At 43.4% G+C, this 26160-nt stretch overlaps 1 protein-coding gene across 2 annotated transcripts in view; it reads right to left on the bottom strand.

Annotated features, from left to right (window-relative positions):
- Positions 1–26160, bottom strand: part of DCBLD1 (discoidin, CUB and LCCL domain containing 1) — an 89702-nt gene that overhangs the window by 5789 nt on the left and 57753 nt on the right. The window contains exons 4-13 of one of the 2 annotated variants that reach the window (XM_073337138.2): positions 25863–25914; positions 24935–25007; positions 22574–22707; positions 17637–17677; positions 15901–16116; positions 10001–10125; positions 4443–4590; positions 4234–4350; positions 3056–3146; positions 341–390 (exon numbers count right to left, since the gene is read on the bottom strand). In XM_073337138.2, the coding sequence (XP_073193239.1) occupies positions 341–390; positions 3056–3146; positions 4234–4350; positions 4443–4590; positions 10001–10125; positions 15901–16116; positions 17637–17677; positions 22574–22707; positions 24935–25007; positions 25863–25914 (1047 nt within the window). The remainder of the gene's footprint in view (positions 1–340; positions 391–3055; positions 3147–4233; positions 4351–4442; positions 4591–10000; positions 10126–15900; positions 16117–17636; positions 17678–22573; positions 22708–24934; positions 25008–25862; positions 25915–26160) is intronic. The other variant, XM_073337139.2, reaches the window with a different exon arrangement.

Raw genomic sequence — 26160 nt, 5'->3', positions numbered from 1 at the left:
TGTCTTGGCCTCCTCAGGGAGAGGCTAACCCCTGTGCTGCAGAAGAGGGAAAGGAAAGGAGCCATTTGCTGGAGGGTAGGTGTTTTTTCCAGTGGGAACACTCTCAAAGTTTGTGACCCAAAGTCTCTCTTTCACTTGCTAATTGCATTTCTGTTGTGGGCGCCACATAACTGTATTGCTAGGCCTGCTGTTTTCGGGTGGCACTAGTAGTGGTGTCATTTTCCCTAATCCCTTTGTGATACTGTGAATTAAAACGAAAGGAAAATGATGCAATTGATGTTCAATTGTTTGATCCTTCCCATCAACCCATAGAAAGGAGAGAGCATGATTCTCCACTAACCTGTGGTTTGTGCATCAGATGAGCCATAAGCACCTTCTTTTGCCTCTCTCCTGTAAGGCAGGAATATGTTTGTAAGGTTTTGTCCCTCACAGCACTTCACCTTCATGCCTTAGTGTCAGTGGAGTGAACCATCATGTTTACCAGGTGAGGAAAATCATCCCCCATTAGTTTCTGGGTAACAGCACTTATTACAGTAGGGGACGTGAATGCTGAATCTTGTTACAATTTCCATCCCACCATCAACCTCAGCCTAGACCAATCCACACAAGCGGTCCATTTCCTGGACACTACTGTGCTAATAAGCAATGGTCACATAAACACCATCCTATGAAACCTACTGACCGCTATACTTACCTACATGCCTCCAGCTTCCATCCAGGACACACCACATGATCCATTGTCTACAGCCAAGCTCTAAAATACAACCGCATTTGCTCCAATCCCTCAGACAGAGACAAACACCTACAAGACCTCTATCAAGCATTCTTAAAACTAGAATACCCACCTGCTGAAGTGAAGAAACAGACTGACAAAGCCAGAAGAGTACCCAGAAGTCACCTAGTACAGGACAGGCCCAACAAAGAAAATAACAGAACGCCACTAGCCGTCACCTTCAGCCCCCAACTAAAACTGCTCCAGTGCATCATCAAAGATCTACAACCTATCCTGAAAGACAATCCCTCACTCTCACAGATCTTGGGAGCAGACCAGTCCTCGCTTACAGACAGCCCCCCAACCTGAAGCAAATACTCACCAGCCACTACACAACAGAACCACTAACCCAGGAACCTATCCTTGCAACAAAGCCCGTTGCCAGCTGTGTCCACATATCTATTCATGGGACACCATCACAGGGCCTAATCACATCAGCCACGCTATCAGAGGCTCGTTCACCTGCACATCTACCAATGTGATATGTGCCATCATGTGCCAGCAATGCCCCTCTGCCATGTACATTGGCCAAACTGGACAGTCTCTACGTAAAAGAATAAATGGACACAAATCTGACATCAGGAATCATAACATTCAAAAACTGGTAGGAGAACACTTCAACCTCTCTGGCCACTCAGTAAAAGATTTAAGGGTGGCAATTTTGCAACAGAAAAGCTTCAAAAACAGGCACCAACGAGAAACTGCTGAGCTTGAATTAATATGCAAACTAGATACCATTAACTTAGGCTTGAACAGAGACTGGGAGTGGCTGGGTCGTTACACATATTGAATCTATTTCCTTAAGTATCCTCACACCTTCTTGTCAGCTGTCTAAATGGGCCATCTTGATTATCACTACAAAAGGTTTTTTCTCCTGCTGATAATAGCGCATCTTAACTAATTAGTCTCTCACAGTTTGTATGGTAACTTCCAACTTATCTGTATATATGTATATATATATCTCTATATATCTAACTATATGTTCCGTTCTATGCATCCGATGAAGTGGGCTGTAGCCCACAAAAGCTTATGCTCTAATAAATGTGTTAGTCTCTAAGGTGCCACAAGTACTCCTGTTCTTTTTGCGGATACAGACTAACACGGCCGCTACTCTGACACTTGTTACATTTGTTTCCCCACAGCTGTTTGAGCTGGGAAAAGGCACTGGAAAATGGTGATCTCTTAGCAATTCATTTGGTTTGTTCATGTCCCTGTATGCCAGCTCGGATGTTATCTTCCTGGTTGTGTTAGGATTGCTATCCTGAATTCTTTGCACAGTTGTTAGAAACCCTAGATTTGGTACTGGACTCTGAGGAGATGCAAACCCTTTTCATAGGGAGGTGATGTCAAAGGGAACTTTGTCCCTACCCCCAAACTTCATCTGCTGACATTTGTATCCACCGGGCAGAGCTCAAATTAATGGAAGACATGGGGGAGTCTAAGCGAGTGAAATTTACCTTTTTCCAGCCCTCTCAACGTCTGTGACAGCTGCTGAGCTTTACTTCCCAACATGTGTTTTATGCACTCCCTTACATGGCAGCTCTGAATTTGGCCCACTGAGTCAAAGCTGGTCTAATTCACATATCAAGGAACCAGCAGAGATGAATGTAGCAACACCACCAATAAGATGGGGACGAGACAACAATTAAAATAGCTTCCACTCTACTTTCTTTTGGTTCCTAGGTGTGCAAGTTACACCAGCCTAGACGCCGTTATTAGTCAGTAAATGGGGGTAAGTAGGTTTGAGCAGATTAACCAATTACATAGGAATCTGAGCTAGCGTAAAGGGTGCTATTTTACATCACCTCTGTATTTGGCTAGTCTACACTGGCAACGTTAAAGTGCTACTACATGGCTTGTGTGGTCGCGGCAGAGCGCTGGGAGAGAGCTCTCCCAGCACACTAAAAAACCCACCTCCATGAGGGGCCCGTCTCCGTCCAGCACTGTCTACACCGGCACTTTACAGCGCTGAAACTTGCTGCACTCAAGGGCGCGGTTTTTCACAGCCCTGAGCAAGAAAGTTGCAGCGCTGTAAAGTGCCCGCGTAGACAAGTCCTTAGCTTCACAGGGCTACCTACGGCATGGGGCCCCAGGCAATTGCCCTGCTTGTTTCCCATTAACGCTGGCCCTGGCTTTTGTATGCAGAAAAACAGTTGTGGCACAGCTGAGCCATGGAATTTTTATAGCATGTTGAGGGGGGCTCAGAAAGCAAAAGGTTGAGAACCCCCGAGCTATGCCACTGCAGCTCTTTTAATTTAGATGATGAAAAATAAAAGCTCTTACTTTCGTATGACTGCACAGATACAAATCCCAGAGAGCAGGAACAGACACAGCCCAACTAGGACCGGGACAACTATAGCTGTAAGTTTTAACCCTGCAGGGAAAAAAAAATAAAAAATAAAGGTAACACGGGTACAGGTTTCCAGAGCTAGGTATGTTTTGTTTTAGGAGAATACCCTGAAAATGAATAGATGATAAACATCTTGATTCGAGAGTGCATGAGAACGTGAAGGCACAATACCGCAGGAGGCCGTGAGCCAAATTTAGATTTGATGTAAATAGGTGCAGCTGTATTGATCCCAAATACATTTTCTCTAGGTCTCTGTGTTGCTCAATACCTGTATACATCCTTCCAAAGGTAAAATTCTTTCTTATTATAGTCTGGGCTGGTAGTACCACCTATTAAGGTTGCCTGACACTTCCCATTATAAAGACCCTATTTTCAATTGCTAGTAACTTTGTGGGGGAGAGGGGACTCATACAGAATGAACTCAGGGAGGGAGAGCAGGACTAGGAACCAGTCTTAGGGGGAAGGGAGAGAAACAGACTGGAGGAAGAGCCTGGAGGGGGAGACTAGAACTGACTAGGCAAGGAGACAGGGATGAGAAACCTGTAAAGTGAGACTGGAGCTGGGTAGACAAAGAGAACAGGACAGTGACAAGGAGCCAGAGGTGGGGAAAAGACAGGTCAGGGAAAGGTTGAAGAAGAGTCCTGAGTCTCTCCATCCCCTGCTATCATTAAATATCTTTGAAATCCACTGGCAAATGCCTGTCTGAGCCCACTGGTATCAGTTACTTCCGTTAGAGTCAAACACCTGAAAAACATCTGAAAAAAAAGTTTTGTTTAAAAAAAAAGAAAAAATCAACATCACTGACCCTTCAAAGGTCTGAGCAAGATATCAATCTACTTTTCTAAGTCCATCAAAGGAGACAAAATAGGGACGGTAATACCTGATATATAGAAGGTTTAAAAAAAAAAATTTAAGGATTTCAAATTCTCTTTATCCTTCATAAAGAAGCAAAGAGGATTCCCCTCACCCTCACATTTGAAGATAACCATTAAAGAACACTGATGAGATGGGAACAGTTGGATCTGGCAAAGTGTAGATGCCTGGTAGAACAGGAAGTACACCTCTCAAAAAGATGGCACACTTTAGAAAGACTGTACTGTTCTAGTGTTACCTAAGCTAGTGTCTTCTGACGGGATGGGTTCTGTGATGGTTCTGTCTTCTTTTCCAACTGCTACACCTGTGCTTTGACTTGGTCTTTGCCACATTGGGTGAGTAAATGAGTTGTTAGCTGCAAAAGGAAAAGGGAAAACAACTGAGCTGTCGTGGGTTTTGGGATTCCATTGCTCCACTGGGCTCCAGAAAGTATTGCTTACCACTTACCTTGCGTTATTCGACAACCAATCATCTCCACCTTCAATGCTATTCTTTGGTGCCAGGTCTGTGGAATGATCCGCACATATCGGGCCACTATAGGAGGGATAAAATTATTGCGTACTAGGTCCCCATAATTAGAGTTGCCTTGGAATACCTGCAACGTAAAGCACAAACTCTTTAATTGCTCTGTTTTCAGAGTGAGTTTGTTAAAAATACAGAACATCCTACATTTAAAGAGGGACGCTTGTCAACCTAAAACTCATTCAAAAATATCTTAAACTGTGTTGCAGTTTTGTTGTGTTTAAGACTATTAGAAGTAGTCTGTGTTGTTGTGTTTAAGACTATTAGAAGTAAATTTTAAAAGAAATTTACTTTACAGTTTTTGCTAAAGTTCACATTTTGCGCTTAATTCAGCTTGGACAAAGAAATAAGACTTGCCATTTTCATTTTCTGATCAGCATTGTGCTAATGCATGCTACTGTGTTTGAATTAACAATCCCTCCTGCATCAAAAGCAAAACAAAACTTTTTATTGAAATCAAATCATGAAAAACGTTTTGTAGACTACTTCTTTTCTTCAGCAAAATCTCAATGAGTGACCAAAAAGAAGTTATCACCTTGTGCCGTAACGATGGTTCTTCAAGATGTGTGTCCCCCTATGGCTGATCCACTGTAGGTGTATCTGCACCCCTGCACTGCTGACTGGAGAACTTTGGTAGCAGTGTCTGTTCGGCCCACACGTGTGCTGTCTCTCCTCGTGCTGCGCCACGAGGCTAGCCAGCACATGCTGGCTAACCATCCTCAGTTCCTTCGTGGCCGCAGAGTCAATGAGAACTCAGAAATAGAGGAGAGAAGGGCGGGTAGTGGAACGCCCATAGTGGGACACAGATCGATGAACCATCGTTACTGCACAAGGTGAGTAACTTCTTCTTCGAGTAGTGTCCCCATGGGTGCTCCATTCTAAGTGACTCCTGAGCAGTGCCCCACTTGGAGGCCTGGGACTTCGGAGTCAGGTTTGTCACAGATGACAGTACTGTGGAGCCAAAGATGGCACCAGAGGAAGAGTTCCTGGTGATTGTGTAATGTTCTGCAAAGGTGTTGGCTGAGGCCCATGTCGCTGCTCTGTAGATCTCTGAGATGGGGACATTCCTGAGGAAGGTGACAGATGAGGAGATTGATCTCATGGAATGTGTACAGATCGAGTCCAGAGGGGTCATGTTATGAATTTGGTAGCACTGTCTGATTCAATTCAAGACCCACATAGAGAGTCTTTGGGCTGATATCGCTGAGCCCTTACACCTTTCTGCCATAGAGAGGAACAGTCTAGGGGACTTCCTGAAGGCCTTTGTCCTATTGAGGTAGAATGCAAGGGCTCTCATAACATCTAAGGTATGGAGTATGGCCTCCCTATTGTCTTGGTGAGGCTTGGGGTAGAAGGTGGGAAGGGAAATAGACTGATTCATGTCAAACAAGGAGGTAACTTTAGAGATGAACCTTGGATGCGGCCTAAGTGTAACCTTGTCAGGGAAAAACACTGTACGGGGGATACGCCATCAGAGCTGCTATTTCCCCTATTCTTCTAGCCAAGGTAACTGCAATCAGAAAAGCTGTTTTCATCGATTGGTATGCTAGTGAACAGGTAGCCATAGGTTCAAAGGGGGAGCCTGGTCAGTCCTTTCAGCACCAGGTTTAGGTCCTGAGGGGATAGGAAGTCGAGGTTGAGGGAAGAGGTTTGTTATTCTCTGTCAAGGTTCCTTCCCCACTCTGAACTCTAGGGTACACATGTGGGGACCTGCATGAAAGACCCCCTAAGCTTATTCTTACCAGGTTAGGTTAAAAACTTCCTCAAGGTACAAACTTTGCCTTGTCCTTGAACCCTATGCTGCCACCACCAAGCGTGTTAAACAAAGAACAGGGAAAGAGCCCACTTGGAGACGTCTTCCCCCCAAAATATCCCCCCCAAACCCTACACCCCCTGTCCTGGGGAAGGCTTGATAAAAATCCTCACCAATTTGCATAGGTAAACACAGATCCAAACCCTTGGATCTTAAGAACAATGAAAAAGCAATCAGGATCTTAAAAGAAGAAGTTTAATTAAAGAAAAAAGTAAAAGAATCACCTCTGTAAAATCAGGATGGTAAATACCTTACAGGGTAATCAGATTCAAAACACAGAGAATCCCTCTAGGCAAAACCTTAAGTTACAAAAAGACACAAAACCAGGAATATACATTCCATTCAGCACAGCTTATCTACCAGACATTTAAACAAAAGGAAATCTAACGCATTTCTAGCTAGATTACTTACTAACAAGTTCTAATACTCCATTCCTGTTCTGTTCCCAGCAAAAGCCTCACACAGACAGATAGACCCTTTGTTCCACCCCCTCCAGCTTTGAAAGTAACTTGTCTCCTCATTGGTCATTTTGGTCAGGTGCCAGCAAGGTTATCTTAGCTTCTTAACCCTTTACAGGTGAAAGGGTTTTGCCTCTGGCCAGGAGGGATTTTATAGTTCTGTATACAGAAAGGTGATTACCCTTCCCTTTATATTTATGACATTCCCTTAAGGAGCCTTTTAATGGTTGGGTGCGATAGTACTGAGCACCTCTCTATGGGCTGGTGAAATACTGTAATAGTTGCTAGGTGGACCCTGAGAGAGCTCAGGGATAACCCCTATTTTTTCAGGGTCAGGGCATATTCCAGAATATGTGGAAGAGTTGCTGACACCAGGGAGATTTGTTGAGACATGCACCAAAACTGGAACCCGAACCATTTCTGCAGGTAAGTGCATTGTGTGGAGGACTTTCTGCTGTGCAGTAGAACCTCCTGTGCTTCTTTTGAGCTGTGACCATGTAGGAGCCATGCTTTGAGGCAGAGGATCCCCAGGTTGGAATGTGTGGAACACCCTGAGAGAGACAGTGCGAAGTGGACAGAACGGAGATCAGTGGGCACATCACGAGCTGCATCAGGTAAGGGTACCAGGTCTGTCGCGGCCATGTGGGAGCAATCAAAATTATGTAAGCTCCGTCCCCTCTTTATCTTTAGCAGACCCTTCAGCAGAAGAGGAAATGGAGGGAAGGGGAAAAGAAGGCCCTTATCCCACAGGGGAAGGAGAGCATTGCCCTGAGCGTGCTGTCCAATCCCTGCTCTGGGACAGTATTGCATACATTTCTTGTTCTGGTAATTGGAAAACAGATCTGTGGACGGTGTTCACTGTGTGAACAAGTTGTGAAGTACTGCCGGGTGCATCTCCCACTTGTGGTCATATAGGAATTTGTGACTGGGCTTGTCCGCTATCGAGTTTTGCGTGCCCGGGAGGTACGCCGCGGACAAGGTGATGTTGTGAGAGGTGCCCCAGTTCCATAGTTTCATGGCCTCTGTACGTAGGGAGGGTGATCTGGCTCCTCCTTGATGGTTGATATAATACATGTGGGCTCTGTTGTCTGTCAGGATTTTTGTATGTGATCCTGTTATCAGCGGGAAGAAATGGGTTCAGGCATTCCTGACCATTCTCAACTCGAGGAGATTTGAGGAGATTTCTCAACTCGAGGACACGTAATGGGGACCTCACCCATACTGATCTCTCCAGTGCCAGATGGCCCAGTGCTGCTGGTGGTACTGTCAGCTTGCGTACCGGGATGTTTTCCATTCTCTCTCTGTGCCCAAGAGTCAATGCCTGTGCCCAAATAGTCCGTGGGCCTATCAACGGTACCAGACAACGATGGTTGCCATGAGGCTTGGGTGCTAGATGATCTCTGTGCTGGCGGCGCAGAGGACAACAAGCAGGATGGTGATCACTTTCAGCTATTCCTGGGCTCGTTCAGGGGACTTCCTGCTCTCTTTTTCAACTTGTGAGAGGGGTCCCTGGACCGTTTCTTCGACCCACTATCCTTCGAAGTTGAAGGCTGAGGGGAAGGGTCACACCTGCTGGAGGGCTGGGGTCGGAGAGCCACCTCCATGAAGATGATTTTCTGGTGGCGCTCTCTGTCCTTGCAGGATCTCGGTTGGCCCTCACGAAGGCAGCGAGTGCACTGGGAGAGCTTGTCCATGACTGGGATCACCTCACTGCAAGTGTGACACTTGAAGCCCAGAGAGCTGGGCATGACCCCTCCAGCCTTGGAGAAGGGTAACACGAGAATGAAGTCTTCTCTTTCTTCTTTTAGGCACAGCCAAATAAAGAGTCAGAAGAAAGCTAAAAGATTTCTAAAAGCTAAAGATTTTCAAATGAAAAGGCGAGTTAACAATCTGCTAATGGACAGCTAAAGGTTCCATCCCTAGCCAGGGGCAGTTGAGAAGGAACTGAGGATGGTTAGCCTGCACTCACCGGCTAGCCTCATGGCGCAGCAGGGGGAGAAAGAGAGCATGTGCGTGGGCCCAACAGACGCTGCTACCGAAGTTCGCCAATCAGCAGCGCAGGGATGAGCACACAGAGTGGAGGACCCATAGGGACACTACTCGAAGAAGAACTGTTGGATTAGGTTCTCTTCATTGTATTTACAAAATCTGCCTCATCAGCAGCCTATTCTACAAGTGGACCTTTTTATTAGTTTGTTTAAATGAAAATTGTATAAACCGGAAACCCTAGCTGAATTAATTCTATTTAAGATCATGTATAACAGCTTCTTATGAGATTTTTTTTTAAATGATGGAGTAACGTAGAACCAGTCAGAAGTTTACCCTAAGGAAACTTTGATTCATGTGGAATTTAAAAACAATCAAGTCAATTTTTAAAAACTTAAGAATTATCATTGTGGAATAGTGCAAACCCGCAAACTTTAAATATCTAGTTTGCACAGCTCAGAGCCGTTACTGTACCCATTTTTCACTGCAGGCAAAAAACTGAGGTTGTAGGATATTAAAAATCCTGAGGAAATCCACATTGTGCAACTGAAATTTCTCTCCAAACGATTTAAAGCAGGATACGTGGAAGTAATAAGAACCCACTTTCTCGATTCAGAATTTTAGGATCTATAAAGACCCCTCTACAGCAAGATTTTGATTATAATGAGAACTGATGCTCAGTTAGGGCCTGGTACTGCAACATGCTGAGCTCCCACATGTTCCACTGAAAATAATGAGAGGACACTCAGGAGCAGGCTCTTGGGATTTGTTCAGAGTAGACCAACAAGGAAATTCAAGGTAGTTACATCAGTGCGACCCTCTAATGTAGGCCTTGTTTACATGAGATATCTGCACTGCTTTCATTTTAGTTTTTAATCGATTTAAGTTAAACTTGTGCAAACTCCTGCGTGGACATTTATTTTGGCTTAAGAGCACGTATTTTGGTTTTGTATACACCGATTCCTTGAGCTAACCCCCAACAGTGGCCACACAGACTTTTTGCACCAGTTTATCTATATTAGTTTTAAATAACACCTTTGCTTAACCTGGGGTCACTTTTGTGTGTAGATAAGCCCACAGACATACTGCACCAGTAAATTACATTGATGCAGTTACACTGATGAAGACTGATTAATCTTTCATGACAGTGAAAATCTTTCTTTCAATATCAAAGCATCTTAGAGAATTCTGTCTTGTGTTCCCATCCCCCCTTCACCTCCTTTTACCTTTTCTTCATTGCTTAGGATTCCTTTGTAAGTTCTCCATTTTGAGTTGTTATTTTTATAGTTCATAATAAAAGTCTTTACATAAAAGTTAAACTTCAGCATAGTGGATCCTGTAGTCCTAATCCCTTGTAACAAAAGAAAAAACATATTTTGTTAGGTTTTTTTTTTTTTTTAAAGGAACATTTTCATACACAACTCAAAAAGGAAGTGGGTTAAAAATAAAGGTACAGGTCTGTCTAAAAGAACTGTTAATTCACCTCTCTAACTTTGGAGTTCAAAAAAAGCCAACAGGCTGGCGGAAGAAAATGAGTTTTATATTGTGAATTCCATGGCTTCTGTTGTGGACCCCTGACCTGATCTTGGAGAGTCTATAGTTTTGGGTAAAATATACTCCATCTGCTAAGCATATTTATAGAAGTAATAATGGAAGTTATTGAAGCTGTATCAGTAAGGAGGAGGAGAACCAAAACATATGTAGTAAAAATAGGCTTGGCAATAGTTTTAAGCATTAAGGGCTTAGAATGACACCTAATAGAAATTGCAGTTGGCATAAGTTAGCATGAGTATTATGTGCTTGACCAGGGTTATGAAATAATACATGCTTGACCTAAGGTTATAAAATCTAGCAATATGTATCTTTTAATAGTTTAGCAGTGCATCATGTAATAAACAGATAAACCACAATTGAACAATTTTATTGCTAAAATCTTAGGGGCTTTTTGCAATAAAAGCTAACCACATTAACACAACAAAACTACTAGGACAGGGACTTGGAAAACTAGTAGGAAAGTGTGAATTGGGAGTGCTTTGTTCCAGGTGAGCCTTGAGGGGGCCTGACTGTTATAAAAAGCTAGTCAGCTGTGAACCAGCGGAGCGGCGAACAGCAGAGAGGCTAACAGAGGGAGTTTGCCTGGGGAGAGCCCACTGAGGTGTACATCTTGCTGACTTCTCTGAGTAGTTACTACAACTCCTGAGGAAGCTCGTAGAAGGAAGGTAATATGGATGGGGAGCATTCAGCTGTTGTGACCTGCACTGGATGTGCCATTTTTGTCTTTCTTCCACAGGACAGAAGTGACTTTGTCTGTACAAAGTGCAAGCTGGTCTCCTTATTGGAAGAGAAGGTTCAAGGTCTGGAGAAACAACTATCGACCCTGCGTTGCACAAGAGAAACTGAAGATTTCCTGGACAGACGTCAGGATATGCTTCTACGGACACGACATTCTGAAGATTCAGAGCAGGCTGCGCAGTGGGGACAGGAGGACGGTGAAGAAATTTGGCAGCATGTGATCTCCAGAAGAAGAAAGGGGAGTGTCCACGTACCAGCAACGCAGATACAGGTAAGTAACCGTTTTCATGTTCTCTCCACAGATACTAATGCGGAAAGTGGACCAGATGATACATCTGAGGGAAGGGAACAGAAGGAGACTCCGCCGATTGGAAGGCATGAGATGCACTGTCCTACGGATGGGGGTTCCACGACCCCCGCTCCCAAGAGAAGGAGGCGGGTGATGGTGCTCAGGGACTCTCTCCTCGGGGGACTGAGTCATCTATCTGCCGCCCCGACCGGGAAAACCAAGAAGTCTGCTGCTTGCCAAGAGCTAGGATTCACAATGTGACGGAGAGACTGCCGAGACTCATCAAGCCCTCAGATCGCTACCCCTTCCTGCTTCTCCACGTGGGCACCAATGATACTGCCAAGAATGACCTTGAGAGGATCACTGCAGACTATATGGCTCTGGGAAGAAGGATAAAGGAGTTTGAGGCACAAGTGGTGTTCTCGTCCATCCTCCCCGTGGAAGGAAAAGGCCTGGGTATAGACCGTCGAATCGTGGAAGTCAACAAATGGCTACGCAGGTGGTACTGGAGAGAAGGCTTTGGATTCTTTGACCATGGGATGGCATTCCAAGAAGGAGAAGTGCTAGGCAGAGACGGGCCCCACATAACGAAGAGAGGGAAGAGCATCTTCGCAAGCAGCCTGGCTAACCTAGTGAGGAGGGCTTTAAACTAGGTTCATCGGCGGAAGGAGATCAAAGCCCTGAGGTAAGTTGGGACGTGGGATACTGGGAGGAAGCATGAGCAGGAGAGCGCGAGAGGGGAGGGCTCCTGCCTCTTACTGAGGAAAAGGGACGATCAGCGAGTTATCTCAAGTACCTATACACAAATGCAAGAAGCCTGGGAAACAAGCAGGTTGAACTGGAAGTCCTGGCACAGTCAAGGAATTACGATGTGACTGGAATAACCGAGACTTGGTGGGATAACTCACATGACTGGAGTACTGTCATGGATGGATATAAACTGTTCAGGAAGGACAGGCAGGGCAGAAAAGGTGGGGGAGTTGCATTGTATGTAAGAGAGCAGTATGACTGTTCAGAGCTCTGGTATGAAACTGCAGAAAAACTTGAGAGTTTCTGAATTAAGTTTAGAAGTGTGAGCAACAAGGGTGATGTCGTGGTGGGAGTCTGCTATAGACCACCAGCCCAGGTGGAGAGGTGGACGAGGCTTTCTTCCGGCAACAAACGGAAGTTACTAGATCGCAGGCCCTGGTTCTCATGGGAGACTTCAATCACCCTGATATCTGCTGGGAGAGCAATACAGCGGTGCACAGACAATCCAGGAAGTGTAGGGGACAATTTCCTGGTGCAAGTGCTGGAGGAACCAACTAGGGGCAGAGCCCTTCTTGACCTGCTGCTCACAAACCGGGAAGAATTAGTAGGGGAAGCAAAAGTGGATGGGAACCTGGGAGGCAGTGACCATGAGATGGTCGAGTTCAGGATCCTGACACAGGGTAGAAAGGAGAGCAGCAGAATACGGACCCTGGACTTCAGAAAAGCAGACTTTGACAACCTCAGGGAACTGATGGGCAGGATCCCCTGGGAGAATAATATGAGAGGGAAAGGAGTCCAGGAGAGCTGGCTGTATTTTAAAGAATCCTTATTGAGGTTACAGGGACAAACCATCCCAATGTGTAGAAAGAATAGTAAATATGGCAGGTGACAAGCTTGGCTTAACAGTGAAATCCTTGCTGATCTTAAACACAAAAAAGAAGCTTACAAGAAGCGGAAGACTGGACAAATGACCAGGGAAGAGTATAAAAATATTGCTCGGGGATGCAGGAGTGAAATCAGGAAGGCCAAATCACACCTAGAGTTGCAGCTAGCAAGAGATGTTAAGAGTAACAAGAACGGTTTCTTCAGGTATGTTAGCAACAAGAAGAAAGTCAAGGAAAGTGCAGGCCCCTTACTAAATGAGGGAGGCAACTTAGTGACAGAGGATGTGGAAAATGCTAACGTACTCAATGCTTTTTTTGCCTCGGTCTTCACAAACAAGGTCAGCTCCCAGACTGCTGCACTGAGCAGCACAGCATGGGGAGGAGGTGACCAGCCCTCTGTGGAGAAAGAAGTGGTTCGGGACTATTTAGAAAAACTGGACGAGCACAAGTCCACGGGGCCGGATGCGCTGCATCCGAGAGTGCTAAAGGAGTTGGCGGATGTGATTGCAGAGCCATTGGCCATTATCTTTGAAAACTCATGGCGATCGGGGGAAGTCCCGGAAGACTGGAAAAAGGCTAATGTAGTGCCAATCTTTAAAAAAGGGAAGAAGGAGGATCTGGGGAACTACAGGCCAGTCAGCCTCACCTCAGTCCCTGGAAAAATCACGAAGCAGGTCCTCAAGAAATCAATTCTGAATCTAATTGCCTTCTACGATGAGATAACTGGCTCTGTGGATGAGGGGAAAGCAGTGGAGGTGTTCCTTGACTCTAGCAAAGCTTTTGACACAGTCTCCCACAGCATTCTTGCCAGCAAGTTAAAGAAGTATGAGCTGGATGAATGGACTATAAGGTGGATAGAAAGCTGGCTAGATTGTCGGGCTCAACGGGTAGTGATCAATGGCTCCACGTCTAGTTGGCAGCCGGTATCAAGTGGAGTGCCCCAAGGGTCGGTCTTCGGGCTGGTTTTGTTCAATATCTTCATTAATGATCTGGAGGATGGCATGGACTGCACCCTCAGCAAGTTTGCAGATGACACTAAACTGGGAAGAGAGGTAGATACGCTGGCAGGTAGGGATAGGATACAGAGGGACCTAGACAAATGAGAGGATTGGGCCAAAAGAAATCTGATGAGGTTCAACAAGGACAAGTGCAGAGTCCTGCACTTAGGACGGAAGAATCCCATGCACCGCTACAGACTAGGGACCGAATGGCTCGGCAGCAGTTCTGCAGAAAAGGACCTAGGGGTGACGGTGGACGAGAAGCTGGATATGGAGTCAACAGTATGCCCTTGTTGCCAAGAAGGCCAATGGCATTTTGGGCTGTATAAGCAGGGGCATTGCCAGCAGATTGAGGGACGTGATCATTCCCCTCTGTTCGACATTGGTGAGGCCTCATCTGGAGTACTGTGTCCAGTTTTGGGCCCCACACTACAAGAAGGATGTGAAAAAATTGGAAAATGTCCAGTGGAGGGCAACAAAAATGATTAGGGGACTGGAACACGACTTATGAGGAGAGGCTGAGGGCACTGGGATTGTTTAGTCTGAGGGAGAGAAGAATGAGGGGGGATTTGATAGCTGCTTTCAACTACCTGAAAGGGGATTCCAAAGAGGATGGCTCTAGACTGTTCTCAGTAGTAGCAATGACAGAACAAGGAATAATGGTCTCAAGTTGCAGTGGGGGAGGTTTAGGTTGGATATTAGGAAAAACTTTTTCACTAGGAGGGTGGTGAAGCACTGGAATGCCTTACCTAGGGAGGTGATGGAATCTCCTTCCTTTGAAGTTTTTTAAGGTCAGGCTTGACAAAGCCCTGGCTGGAATACTTTAGTTGGGGATTGGTCCTGCTTTGAGCAGTGAGTTGGACTAGATGACCTCCTGAGGTCCCTGCCACCCTGATATTCTATGATTCTGTGACTGACATGAATGATTGGGTTAACTGTCAGAAATGTAATTATGGTCAACCAGAATACCACACATGAACAACCAGAACCCTAAAATTGGTCTCCTGGAATACCAAATATAAATAGGGATCTGAGACTTGATCAGATATGGTCCCAGATGTATGTGGATGGAATGAAAAAAGGCGCTGAAAGGGTTGTCAAACCCATCTCTATTGGGACACTGGGATAATGGCATGGGCAGTCAGGCAGGAAGCCTGGCCCAGCAATTTCCTCTTGTAGTGTGCTCCACTGTTTCTTCTATCTTTGGTTCTAATGGTCTCCATAAGATTGCAAGTATGCACAATGTAAGATTATAAGTAATGCACTTTACTGTACTTAATCTTATTCTTCTACTTAACGTGTATTGATTTTTCTACGGTTTCAATAATATCTGTATTAACTAAAGCTTAAAGTTTCTGTGTGTGTTTCACCTTCTTAATTAACTCTAAGTAACCACCTAAATAAAGAACTTGTTTTTTGTGAAAGGTGTACTTTAAAGCTTAGATTAATACCAGGCTACACAGTCAACCAATCAGTGTTGTTACATGCAAGGTGTATTTATAAAGAACTCCAGCACCAATGCAGGAAGAGATTTCACAAGACAGATTTAAATTATATGGTTAGGAAACTTTCGAGATGCTCTTTATATAAATACATGCCATGGAATTTTAAAAGATTACCGACCCCAAAATGGCAATGGATTTCACAGATTATAGTCCATCTGACTCATAGCCAAAGGTGGTAGAGAAAGAACTGAGGAAGGGTTGGTTGCACAGTGCTAGTGAACCGCCTGAAGCGGTGCGAGATGGGGACTGCGCATGTGAGACCCAACCGGGCACTGCTACCATAAATCTCTCATTAAAAGCGCAGGGATACACCAACACCTAAAATGGAGCGTCCACAGGGACATCACTCAAAGCAGAACTTATGCCTCTGGCTTGGGAACCAGCCATGTTATTCAGTAGGTAACTTACCCGTTATTCTCTTTTTCTCTCCCAAGTCTATTTCCAACCACTCCCGGTGGCTGCTATGGTTGGAAGCCCATGAAATCCCTTGGACTTGAAGCCAGGCCTTGTCAGGAGACCACTGAACACTTTCCCCAATTTCACTGGTCTCTTCCCAAGAGGACGATGCTGTAATATGGCTGTTGGGGATGAATCCATCTTCCAGACTCAAGGATTTATTGCAACCTAGAAGGAATTCCGATACAGAGAGAGATGGAAGAGTCAACTTGCATTTTCCCAGCATATCCCACCAAGGCCACCCACAACAACCAGCTCATATAATTCTCCTTCCTGCTGTTTCTCCCTCCTGTGCTGCCATCCGTTAGGCATAATGTTTGCAGCAGGCAATCCAGTATCAGATTACTATGTTCCCACTCCTTCACCCAGTCTCAGTCCCACCTCCCTCAGAATGGAAGTGGAACTCCATTCATGTACCAGCACCATAGATATAATATTATCACATCATGGCTTCTCAACCACATGCATTTGTGTTCTTCCTGGCTTTCATAGATTCATAGATATTTAGGCCAGAAGGGACCATTATGATCATCTAGTCTGACCTCCTGCACAATGCAGGCCACAGAATTTCACCCACCACTCCTAAAAAAGACCTCACACCTATATCTGTGCTATTGAAGTCCTCAAATTGTAGTTTGAAGACCTCAAGGAGCAGAGAATCCTCCAGCAAGTGACCCGTGCCCCATGCTATAGAGGAAGGCGAAAAACCTCCAGGGCCTTCCAATCTGCCCTGGAGGAAAATTCCTTCCCGACCCCAAATATGGCGATCAGCTAAACCCTGAGCATATGGGCAAGATTCATCAGCCAGATACTACAGAAAATTCTTTCCCGGGTAACTTGGATCTTACCGCATCTAAAAACCCATCACAGGCCATTGGGCCTATTTACCATGAATATTTAATTACCAAAACCATGTTATCCCATCATACCATCTCCTCCATAAACTTATCGAGTTTAATCTTAAAGCAAGATAGATCTTTTGCCCCCACTACTTCCCTCGGAAGGCTATTCCAAAACTTCACTCCTCTGATGGTTAGAAACCTTCGTCTAATTTCTAATCTAAATTTCCTAGTGGCCAGTTTATATCCATTTGTTCTTGTGTCCACATTGGTACTGAGTTTAAATAATTCCTCTCCCTCTCTGGTATTTATCCCTCTGATATATTTATAGAGAGCAATCATATCTCCCCTCAACCTTCTTTTAATTAGGCTAAACAAGCCAAGCTCCCTGAGTCTCCTTTCATAAGACAAGTTTTCCATTCCTCGGATCATCCTAGTAGCCCTTCTCTGTACCTGTTCCAGTTTGAATTCATCCTTCTTAAACATGGGAGACCAGAACTGCACACAGTATTCCAGGTGAGGTCTCACCAGTGCCTTATATAACGGTACTAAAACCTCCTTATCCCTACTGGAAATACCTCTCCTGATGCATCCCAAGACGACATTAGCTTTTTTCACAGCCATATCACATTGGCAGCTCATAGTCATCCTATGATCAACCAATACTCCAAGGTCCTTTTCCTTTGTCTCTTCCCCAATCACAAGCTATAGTTGTAATACACTGGCAGGAAGTTACTCTCCTCAAAGCCACCACGTTCTATGTAGTTTCACATTTTTCAGGTTATTTTAGCTTTTACAGGGAAAAAAATTGCAAGACTTGAATATCTAAAATAAAGGTATTTTTCTTACCATTTGAGGTAAACACAAACCGCTTGTCTGAGAGTGAGCCACTGTAAGAAAACAAAGGGGTGGCGGGAATGACCAGAAAGAGTTATTGAACATGTCAGGAGCTGCTCATACAAACTAGACCAAGATCAGTATATTCACTTTGGGGTGAGAGTATTCTGTATCTAACAATCTCTCAGACCAGATAGACAATCTTCAACATCTTGCTATTCATCCACCTCTTGTCAGGGCACTCCTGTTTTTGCCATGGTCTCATAATGACAAAACTTAGACCATCCTTTACAGGTTCTGGCATATAGAAATTCTTTAAAATGATTCACCCCTCCCCCAACCCAGACTATCATCCTCAAAACACATTTCCCCTTAAGCATCTCCACTACGCAGAACCTACGGTACTTTGGGGCACTTTTATGCTAACCCAATTTCCCCATCTGCTACTGAAAAGCCACCAAAGCAACAGAAAAGCCACCAAAACCATCATAAAGTGCCAAAATGCCGAGTTAACAGGAGCTCTGTATCTAGCCACCATGCACTGCTCAAACAATAAGCCCAATTTTCCTCTCACACGAATGTAAACCAAGAGTAACTCAACTGAAATCAATGGAGTTACACGGATGTAAATCCAATTTAAGTGCAAGGATAATCAGACCCAGTGAGTTAAACTTAGTTTTAACTGAATCACACTTTAGTCTGGTCTTTAAATGTGGCCAAATGATACCACAAACGGGTTAAAAATAAACACTCATGCTCTATCAGGGCTAAAAAATGAGGTTTTAATCTGGTTATAACATGGCTCTGCCATAAGCAAGTTCAACTAAAGTTTTTAAAATGTCTCTTGTCTCTGAAGACAGAGCCAAATTTGTTGTCTTCTCTCCCCACTTCCCCCACCCATGGAGTTATTTTAATATAGGACATTAAACAAAAGATAATTCTGCCTCACTCCACAAAACCTCACATAATAGTGCAGAACAGTAAAATAGCAAAGCTTTAAAAAGTGACAACGAATTATGGGTGCCCATCAAAATGCACCTTAAAGGGGCCTGATGTTCAGAGGGATGGGTGCTTGGACTTCCTAAAAATCTGTTCCCTGAAAGATTTTGCCAGTTAGGCAACCAAAAATCAGTAGTTCAGTGTTGCCCAAACTTTTCCTGTCCTGCCCCTCCCCTCCCCCCAGTATCTGTCTGCGCTCCCCCTCCATTACTGCACAGTTGACTCAGCAGAGGAGCTTGGGCTGAAGGCAGAGCTTGGGGGTGAACTGGGGATGAGGGAGGAGCTGAAGCTAAAGGCTGGCCTGGGAGCAGAGAGGGAATGAGGACAGAGTTGGGCTGGAGCAGGGGCTCTCCCTCCCTGACCATGCCCAGCCCTCCCCCAAAATGTTCCTCTGCACTCTTTTGGGGGGGTGAACCCCACAGTTTGAGGTCTGCACTAGTCCCTTTGGAAAATCTTGGGCAGTATATTATGCTTTAAAGCAACTTCTGTACTGAAATGACAACAGAACTCCCTTCCAGGTTGCTTTTTCACAGTCATCCAGGATAGTTTGTCCTCAACTCTAGTTTGCGGGCTAATAGTGGCCCACAGAATTAAGTATTTTGAGAACCAAGCTGTAGCAAACTGGGAATAGGAAGGGAAGGGTAGCCACGTGAGAAGACCAGTCGAAGTACCACTTCCCTTCACCACTTTCTAGATAGGGAATATTGGTGATTGCAGAAAAACCATGACTTTCAGAAACAGAGACTGTACAGAGGGAGTTGATTTATTTGGGGGTTCAGGTGAGTCAAAGCAGCAAGAGAAACTGGTAGTCCTCTAGGGCATTTCTCACAGGCTATCGTATGGGCTCTGTATGCTCTATGTCAGAATTTTACATTACTTCCAAATGCATATTAAGGCAAAAGCATGTTTGCTTATTTATTAAATACAAAGTGGTCCACTGTCAAAAGCATGGCTCACAAAGCCTGTCAAATCAATGAATTATAAATACTCCTAGAGCAATGTTTACAAAGGTATCTCTTACAAAGTCTTTTTCTTTTTGCATCAAAGAAAGGCACTGAAACTGTCTAAAATAGATGCCTCTATTTCTAAAATATTTTCAAGTTTAAGAAGCTTTTACATTTTGCGGGTCATTAAAAATGGGCTAATTACTGTAATTCATCATTTTTCCATATTGTGATAGGTAACATTTCACACATAACATTCACTTTCTCACATAACATAACAGTCAGTAAGGCACGACTATAAAGCTCCCCATTTCCTTATTAATCTTAAGAGTTCTGTTGAGCAGACAGTGAGAGCTATAAAGCTCTACAAAAGAATCCACTTGTGACAATACTTGTGCAAAGAAAGATTCTCTGTTGCACTACGTTTACTATTAAAGTCCTCTTTTGAATATAGAGTCCACCTTGAGGAGATTTTGTAAACAATGCTGTTGTAATCCAAATCTTAATCTGTACAATTCCTAAACAATTATCTCTATTTTCAAAGACAGAAAAATACTTTCATGTGCAGATGTAAGCCCAGAGTCCCTCACGGGTAAGAGCCCTTTGTTTTTGGTTTTTATTTTGTTTAAACATTTCCTGGAAATTTATCAGCATTTATTTTAAAAAAAAAATTAGCAATGGGTGAAAAATCTGTGAAAACCAAACATGAAAAGCCTCTGGGTGTGGAATTGGAGGGTACCTGGTAGTCACCAGAGGCAGTGGGTTGGCAGGGGGTGATAGGAACCCTGTTTCCTGTGGGGCCTGTTGCTGTAGCAGTCTTGGTTGCTGGAACCTGGCTCCTGACCCATCTTGCTCCTCCACAATGCAGCAGCAGTAACTGCCAACTGGTAATTACCCTTCTCTGCATAGGCACGCTGTGCCATCCAGCAGGGACTTCGAGAATGGAGCCAGGGCTGGAGAATTCCAGCACTTGCAAAATTCGGGTTAAAAACCCAACTACACTTGCTCTTTTCAAAATCTGGGAATTTTGGGAGGGAAATTCTGTAAAAACTGAAGACAAAGGGCCTTACTCATAGGCCAGCTCGGGTGACAAAGTAAAAGCTGATACATTTGCACTTAAGATGTCAGAAATGCCTGATAAATCTGAGCTGTGGCCACTGTATCTTCATTATACAATACATGTGTCTAGATCATGGAAACTGCAAATCACAGATAACATAGCATAAAAAATGAAGCCAGGTGCGCCAAGGTCAGTTCTGGGGAGCTGGTAAATGAGCAATTCATAACTTAACCATCAAATTATAATACAGCCACATTTATGGGCTCAATGCACACAAGCAGAAGTAGCTTTTGATGAGGTCAACTTCTGCTAGAGTCACTAAATGAAATAGATCTTTAATACTGAAATCCACTGTAAATGAGATTTTAAAAAAGTATAGAAAGCCTTTAAATAAAGGGGTATTTGAAGCTCATAAAATACTATTGTTTAGGTGCCAAAGAGTTATCCTTTCCAGCGCTGACAGTTCTGAGGAGTTTTAGTTATAGCGTGTGTGTTGCGAGAACAGAATAGCTATTCAGTGTTTGAAATACATATTACAAAACCCTTTTAAAAACTTAAAATACAGAAACAGTGTTTTTTCCTACTAATTTTGTCTTTTATCTTTCTGGCAAACACTCACTTCACTCATGTTTTGAAATAAGATCAAATTATTCCCCTCTCACCTCCCCATTTAGTTGTACACGGACGTGCCACACTGGTCAGACCAGTGGTCAATCTAATCCTGTATCTTGATCCCAACAGCAGCAAGTACCAGATACTTAAGGGATGGGTTGCATACCTCACAATGGACAGTTACGAAATAACATGCTCATGAGGGAAGTTTCTTCTAATCTTCAGTCCCCAGCCAGTTAGTGGTTGATTTATGCCCAGAAGCATAGGAGTTTATAACCCTGATACATTTTGGATGAAATCCTAGTCCACGGGAGTTTTCCCATTAACTTCAACAGACTACAGATTTCACCTTTGTTTCACTGGATGATCACATGATGTCAGGAGGGCTTGGAAAAAAACTAGGGGGAGTGGGAAACTATAGGTGAAAGAAGAAATAGTCTCCCAGGCACTCAGCTTGCTAGAATGCTTGGGAGAGAGGGCTTCCCTCCCCACCAATAAATACCTCACCCATGTTCCTGATATTTAAAATTTTAAAATATTAATAATCTTCCTGAGTGACACAGACAATTGCTGGAAGTGCTCACTGCACAGTTAGATATTTTAAAAGATTTTATTTTTGCCTCAACTGTAATACATTTAGGGGCAGCAGATAAATGGTAGCTCTAGTGATCTAAAATAGTGCTACAAAAAGCTTGTGAATGTATTTAAAGTTTTCATTTAACTCCCCTACTTCTCAGCACTGCTATTCATTCCTTCAGTCATATTATTTTAATTTTTTTGAGGTTTTTCATTAGTTTATCATTGCTTTTTTAACATATTGACTACTTAAATGTATGATTTTGTCTGCAGAACACCAAAAACTTTGTGTATTTGCAAACCAGGTGATTTGATAAATATGTGAAGAGAGAGAAAGAGTGGCATAATTTAAAATTTCTAGTCATTAATGCACCAAAGACCTGAGATACTATGTCTCTGTATCCCAAAACTAACGCCATTTTACTTAAAGTATCAGCAAATCAAATGACATTGTGTATTACATTTATCTTCCAAAGGTCAACTATTAAGTGATAAGAAAAGCTTATGCTCAAATAAATTGGTTAGTCTCTAAGGTGCCACTAGTACTCCTTTTCTTTTTGCGAATACAGACTAACACGGCTGCTACTCTGAAACCTGTTATTAAGTGATAAACACTTAAACACTTCCAGTTTTTTCCCTTCTGAAAGAAGAAGAGCTGACAGTGTCCCACACGCTTCCTCTCTGATGTGGTGGGTTAATTATGCCTCCAGGGTTACTTTCAAATACAGAATAAAAAGACAAACTACTGTGACACTTACTCCTGTGAAAGGATGCCATTGGCCAGGATGCCTTTGTATCGACTTACTCCTTTCTGCTGAATCACATTGATCTGGCCACCCAGCTCATCTGCAACAACACCTGAGTGTATGGCTGATTTGCACAATAAGGAGGTCTGGAATGCAGAAACCAGAACTCAAACAAAAGGTTAAGTTTGGCAAGTTACTAAAACTTTCAAGCTCAACCCACCATTACTTCTCTCATAAGAAGTCACAGATCTTCAAAATCATAAAATCCTCTGAAGATTTAAGGTGAATATAAAGAAGGAAAGTACAGTATTTTTTTTCTGTTTAAAAAACTCTTCCCAAAAATCAAATGCTTATTAAAAAAAAAGTAAATAAAAAAAAATACTGATTTGCTTGTAGGGAAAGTGCTCCAGAATCACCATCTAACACAACCCTCCCACATGCCCCTCCCCAGCAAAAGTCATTTAAAAAGATATGGTCACTGCTATTTGCTGGGTAAAATTAATGTAAAATTACTTCATGGATTCACTTATTCTGCGGAAGCCAGATACACCTATTACTTTGTGCAGGGTGAAGAACTAAGGTCTTGTCTACATTTTTGGCAAAAGTTTCCCATCGCTGATAACATAGTTCAGTTTCACCATTTTTAGCAACACTAGAAGCTCTAACGTAGACTGGCTGCCACTAGCATTTTAAGGACCATGTCAACTATGTGCACTTTAATCAGAGTTAGATGGCACAGTACTTAAAATGCCAGCAGCTGGCCTACACTACAGCTTCCAATGTTGCTACCACCATTAAAACTGAGCAACTGTTAGCAGTGATGGGAAAATTCTGCAAACTTTTCTGAGTGTAAGCAAGGCCTGAGTGAGGCCATGCTGTTTGTTGCTTTTCATTTCTAATCATCAGGTGTGGTATGCAGAGTGCCCTTTGATACAAGTTGTGGGTAGAATTTCCTTGTTATTTCAGCCAATTTCCCTGTAATTCTCCAAGACAGAGGGGCTGAACAATCAGTGAGTAGTTTGAGGACATGCACTGGCATTTAAAACTCAACTATTGCTCCACTTGTGATGAAGAAAAGTGGAACTTTATGTAAATATGTACTGCAGTATGATCACTTTATAGCGGGATAAACTTAGAGATACTAGAAAGGTGTCATAAAAATCTAAGGATTATATTCTAGAACCATGGGGCAGTCGGTGGTCAAAGCAGGGTGTGGTATAACACAGGCATAAGTGAACCATTCAGACCACTTTCTTCTTTAAACAAAGCACTATTAATATAAGGCCTGATCACAATCCATTGAAGTCGCTAAGGTGCCACAAAGTCAATAATTTAAGAAACTGGTAATTATAAATGGGACAGGTTTAGGAATCATAGAATCTAGAATATCAGGATTGGAAGGGACCTCAGGAGGTCATCTAGTCCAACCCCCTGCTCTAAGCAGGACCAATCCCCAACTAAATCATGAGAAAAATCCCAGGAAATCACTCTGAAATGAAGTAGACATTGGTGTCAAAATCCAGTTCTAACTGAACTGATTTTTTCCCTAGGAGGACAGACTTAAAAAAATGGAAAGATCTGTGATAAGCAGGTATAGCACTGTTCAGGGAGTAACTGAGATCTGGAATTTGGGGTGCACGGATTCTCAAAAGAGAGAGAGGGAATCCTGAGACTGTAGGAATAGTTTAACATGTCATCCAGTACCACTTGGCGGATAAAGAAGGGGAGAGGGAGAACAAAAACCACAGTAGCTAGAAGCCAGAAGCATCTTTTCAGTGCATGGTTTTCTGAGTGACATTACATGTTTCTTGCTCATAAATGGGCGGTTGGCTTGTTTGGTAATATGTAAGTAGTAAAGGTGCCAGTAAATGGGATTACTAATAGAGCTAAAAATGAATGACATTTTTGCTTATTGTGCTAAATAACCATGAATTTTCTAGGGTTGACAACTTTGTAATGTTTAAAAACTGGACACTCAAGCAGGAGTGCCTCTTCCCCCTAAGCCCCGCCCTTGTCCCACCTCTTCCCCCGAGGCCCAGCCCATCGTTTGCTCCTCTTCCCACCTTCCCCCATCACTCACTGCTTTTCCCCCTCTCCTTCCCCCCTCCCCGCGTCAGGAGCTGCAGTTGCTGAATGCAGGTTAGGAGGCGGCTCCAGACGAGTAGGGTCTGGCATGGGTAATTACCTGATGCCTTCCTGCCTCCCCCACCTGCAGTAACCGGACTTTGGGTATCTGGTCAGTAGATCTGATCGGACACCGTCAAGTCCTCTTTTTAACCAGACTTTCCGGTCGAAAACCAGAGATCTGGCAACCCTAGCAATTGCCTTTGTATTCCATCTTTCTAAAGCCCATTCTTTACCCTTCATACTTACATCTCTGTATCCTTCCACTATATTCCCAGAAATATCACCTGCTATGTCTCTGCAACCAGCAGGACAGTATCTGCTGCAGTAAAAGAATAGAAGCGTGTTTAAAACATGGATTGTAATGCCTGCCACACACACACAAAATGCCAACAAACCAAGAAATATTTTTAGAAATGTGTTCTAGCTGAGCATAAATTAGCATGTTTTTAAAAGGCAAATTTGTTCTCAGATTCAAGTTCATTAGCTTACTGCATATAGTAGGACACACAAAGAGCCAAAATAGTAATCATTTAAGTGCATTTTTTTCTCTTTAGTTCTGCTTGTTCTGGAAATATTACGACATAAGGTAACAAACTTTCCAAGCAACTCCAAAAAAAAAAAAAAAAAAAAAGCGCTCAATATTGTTCATGAGCACAGTAAAAATTGGCTTGTGTTCCATTACGATTTCAAAATCTATTGCCAGGTTCACCGACTCAAGAAACTAACCTAGAAACAATTTTAACATATCTTGGGTATGATCCTGGAAGATTCTGAGTGCCCTCAACTCCCAGTGGCATCAGTGGAAGTTCAGGGCTCTCAGCACCTCCAAAGGTTAAGCTCTGTATTTTTAGTTTACCCTGGCACTGCCCACTTATGCCACAAATCAAGATAGTTTGAGCATTGTAGCAGCATCCCCTTGTTTGTTCTGGAAAGTGAAGTCTTGGGGAGATGACTCTTCTGTTACTCACAAATAAGCCACACATAATTACAGCATTATACTGAAAAGGAACGAACGTCTCAAGAAAACACATTCCTGTGGTAAATGCTAGGCTTTTCAAGGCTTTTCAGCATGTTACAAGCAGCAAACAAGATACTTTATCCAGACACAACAATGAACAGGTCAAACAAGACACAGCGAGACAACTGCAGAGCGTAGCGTTGCACTCATATTTACCTGTATTCGTTCTTCACGTGATGGTTTGCTCTCTCCAAACATGTGATTAGATCTGTTAAAAATATTACAACTAGTTATTCCTGACTGCAGAGTACAAAAGTGTAGAGAAAACTTGCCTAAACATGAAATTATATTTTAAAAAGTCTCCAGATATTATTTATGCATTTACATCTTGATAGTTGACATTTTTATTAGCTGGAATGAAAGAGCTATGATATCCTCACACCTTCCCTTCCCCTCTTACCCCTGATTCCATACATAAATCAGATTGTCTGCTACCATTAAAAGTAAACTGCAC

This window comes from Lepidochelys kempii, chromosome 3 (assembly GCF_965140285.1).
Source record: "Lepidochelys kempii isolate rLepKem1 chromosome 3, rLepKem1.hap1, whole genome shotgun sequence".
Taxonomy (NCBI): Eukaryota; Metazoa; Chordata; order Testudines; family Cheloniidae; genus Lepidochelys; species Lepidochelys kempii.
This window is presented reverse-complemented; position numbering and strand designations above follow the sequence as displayed.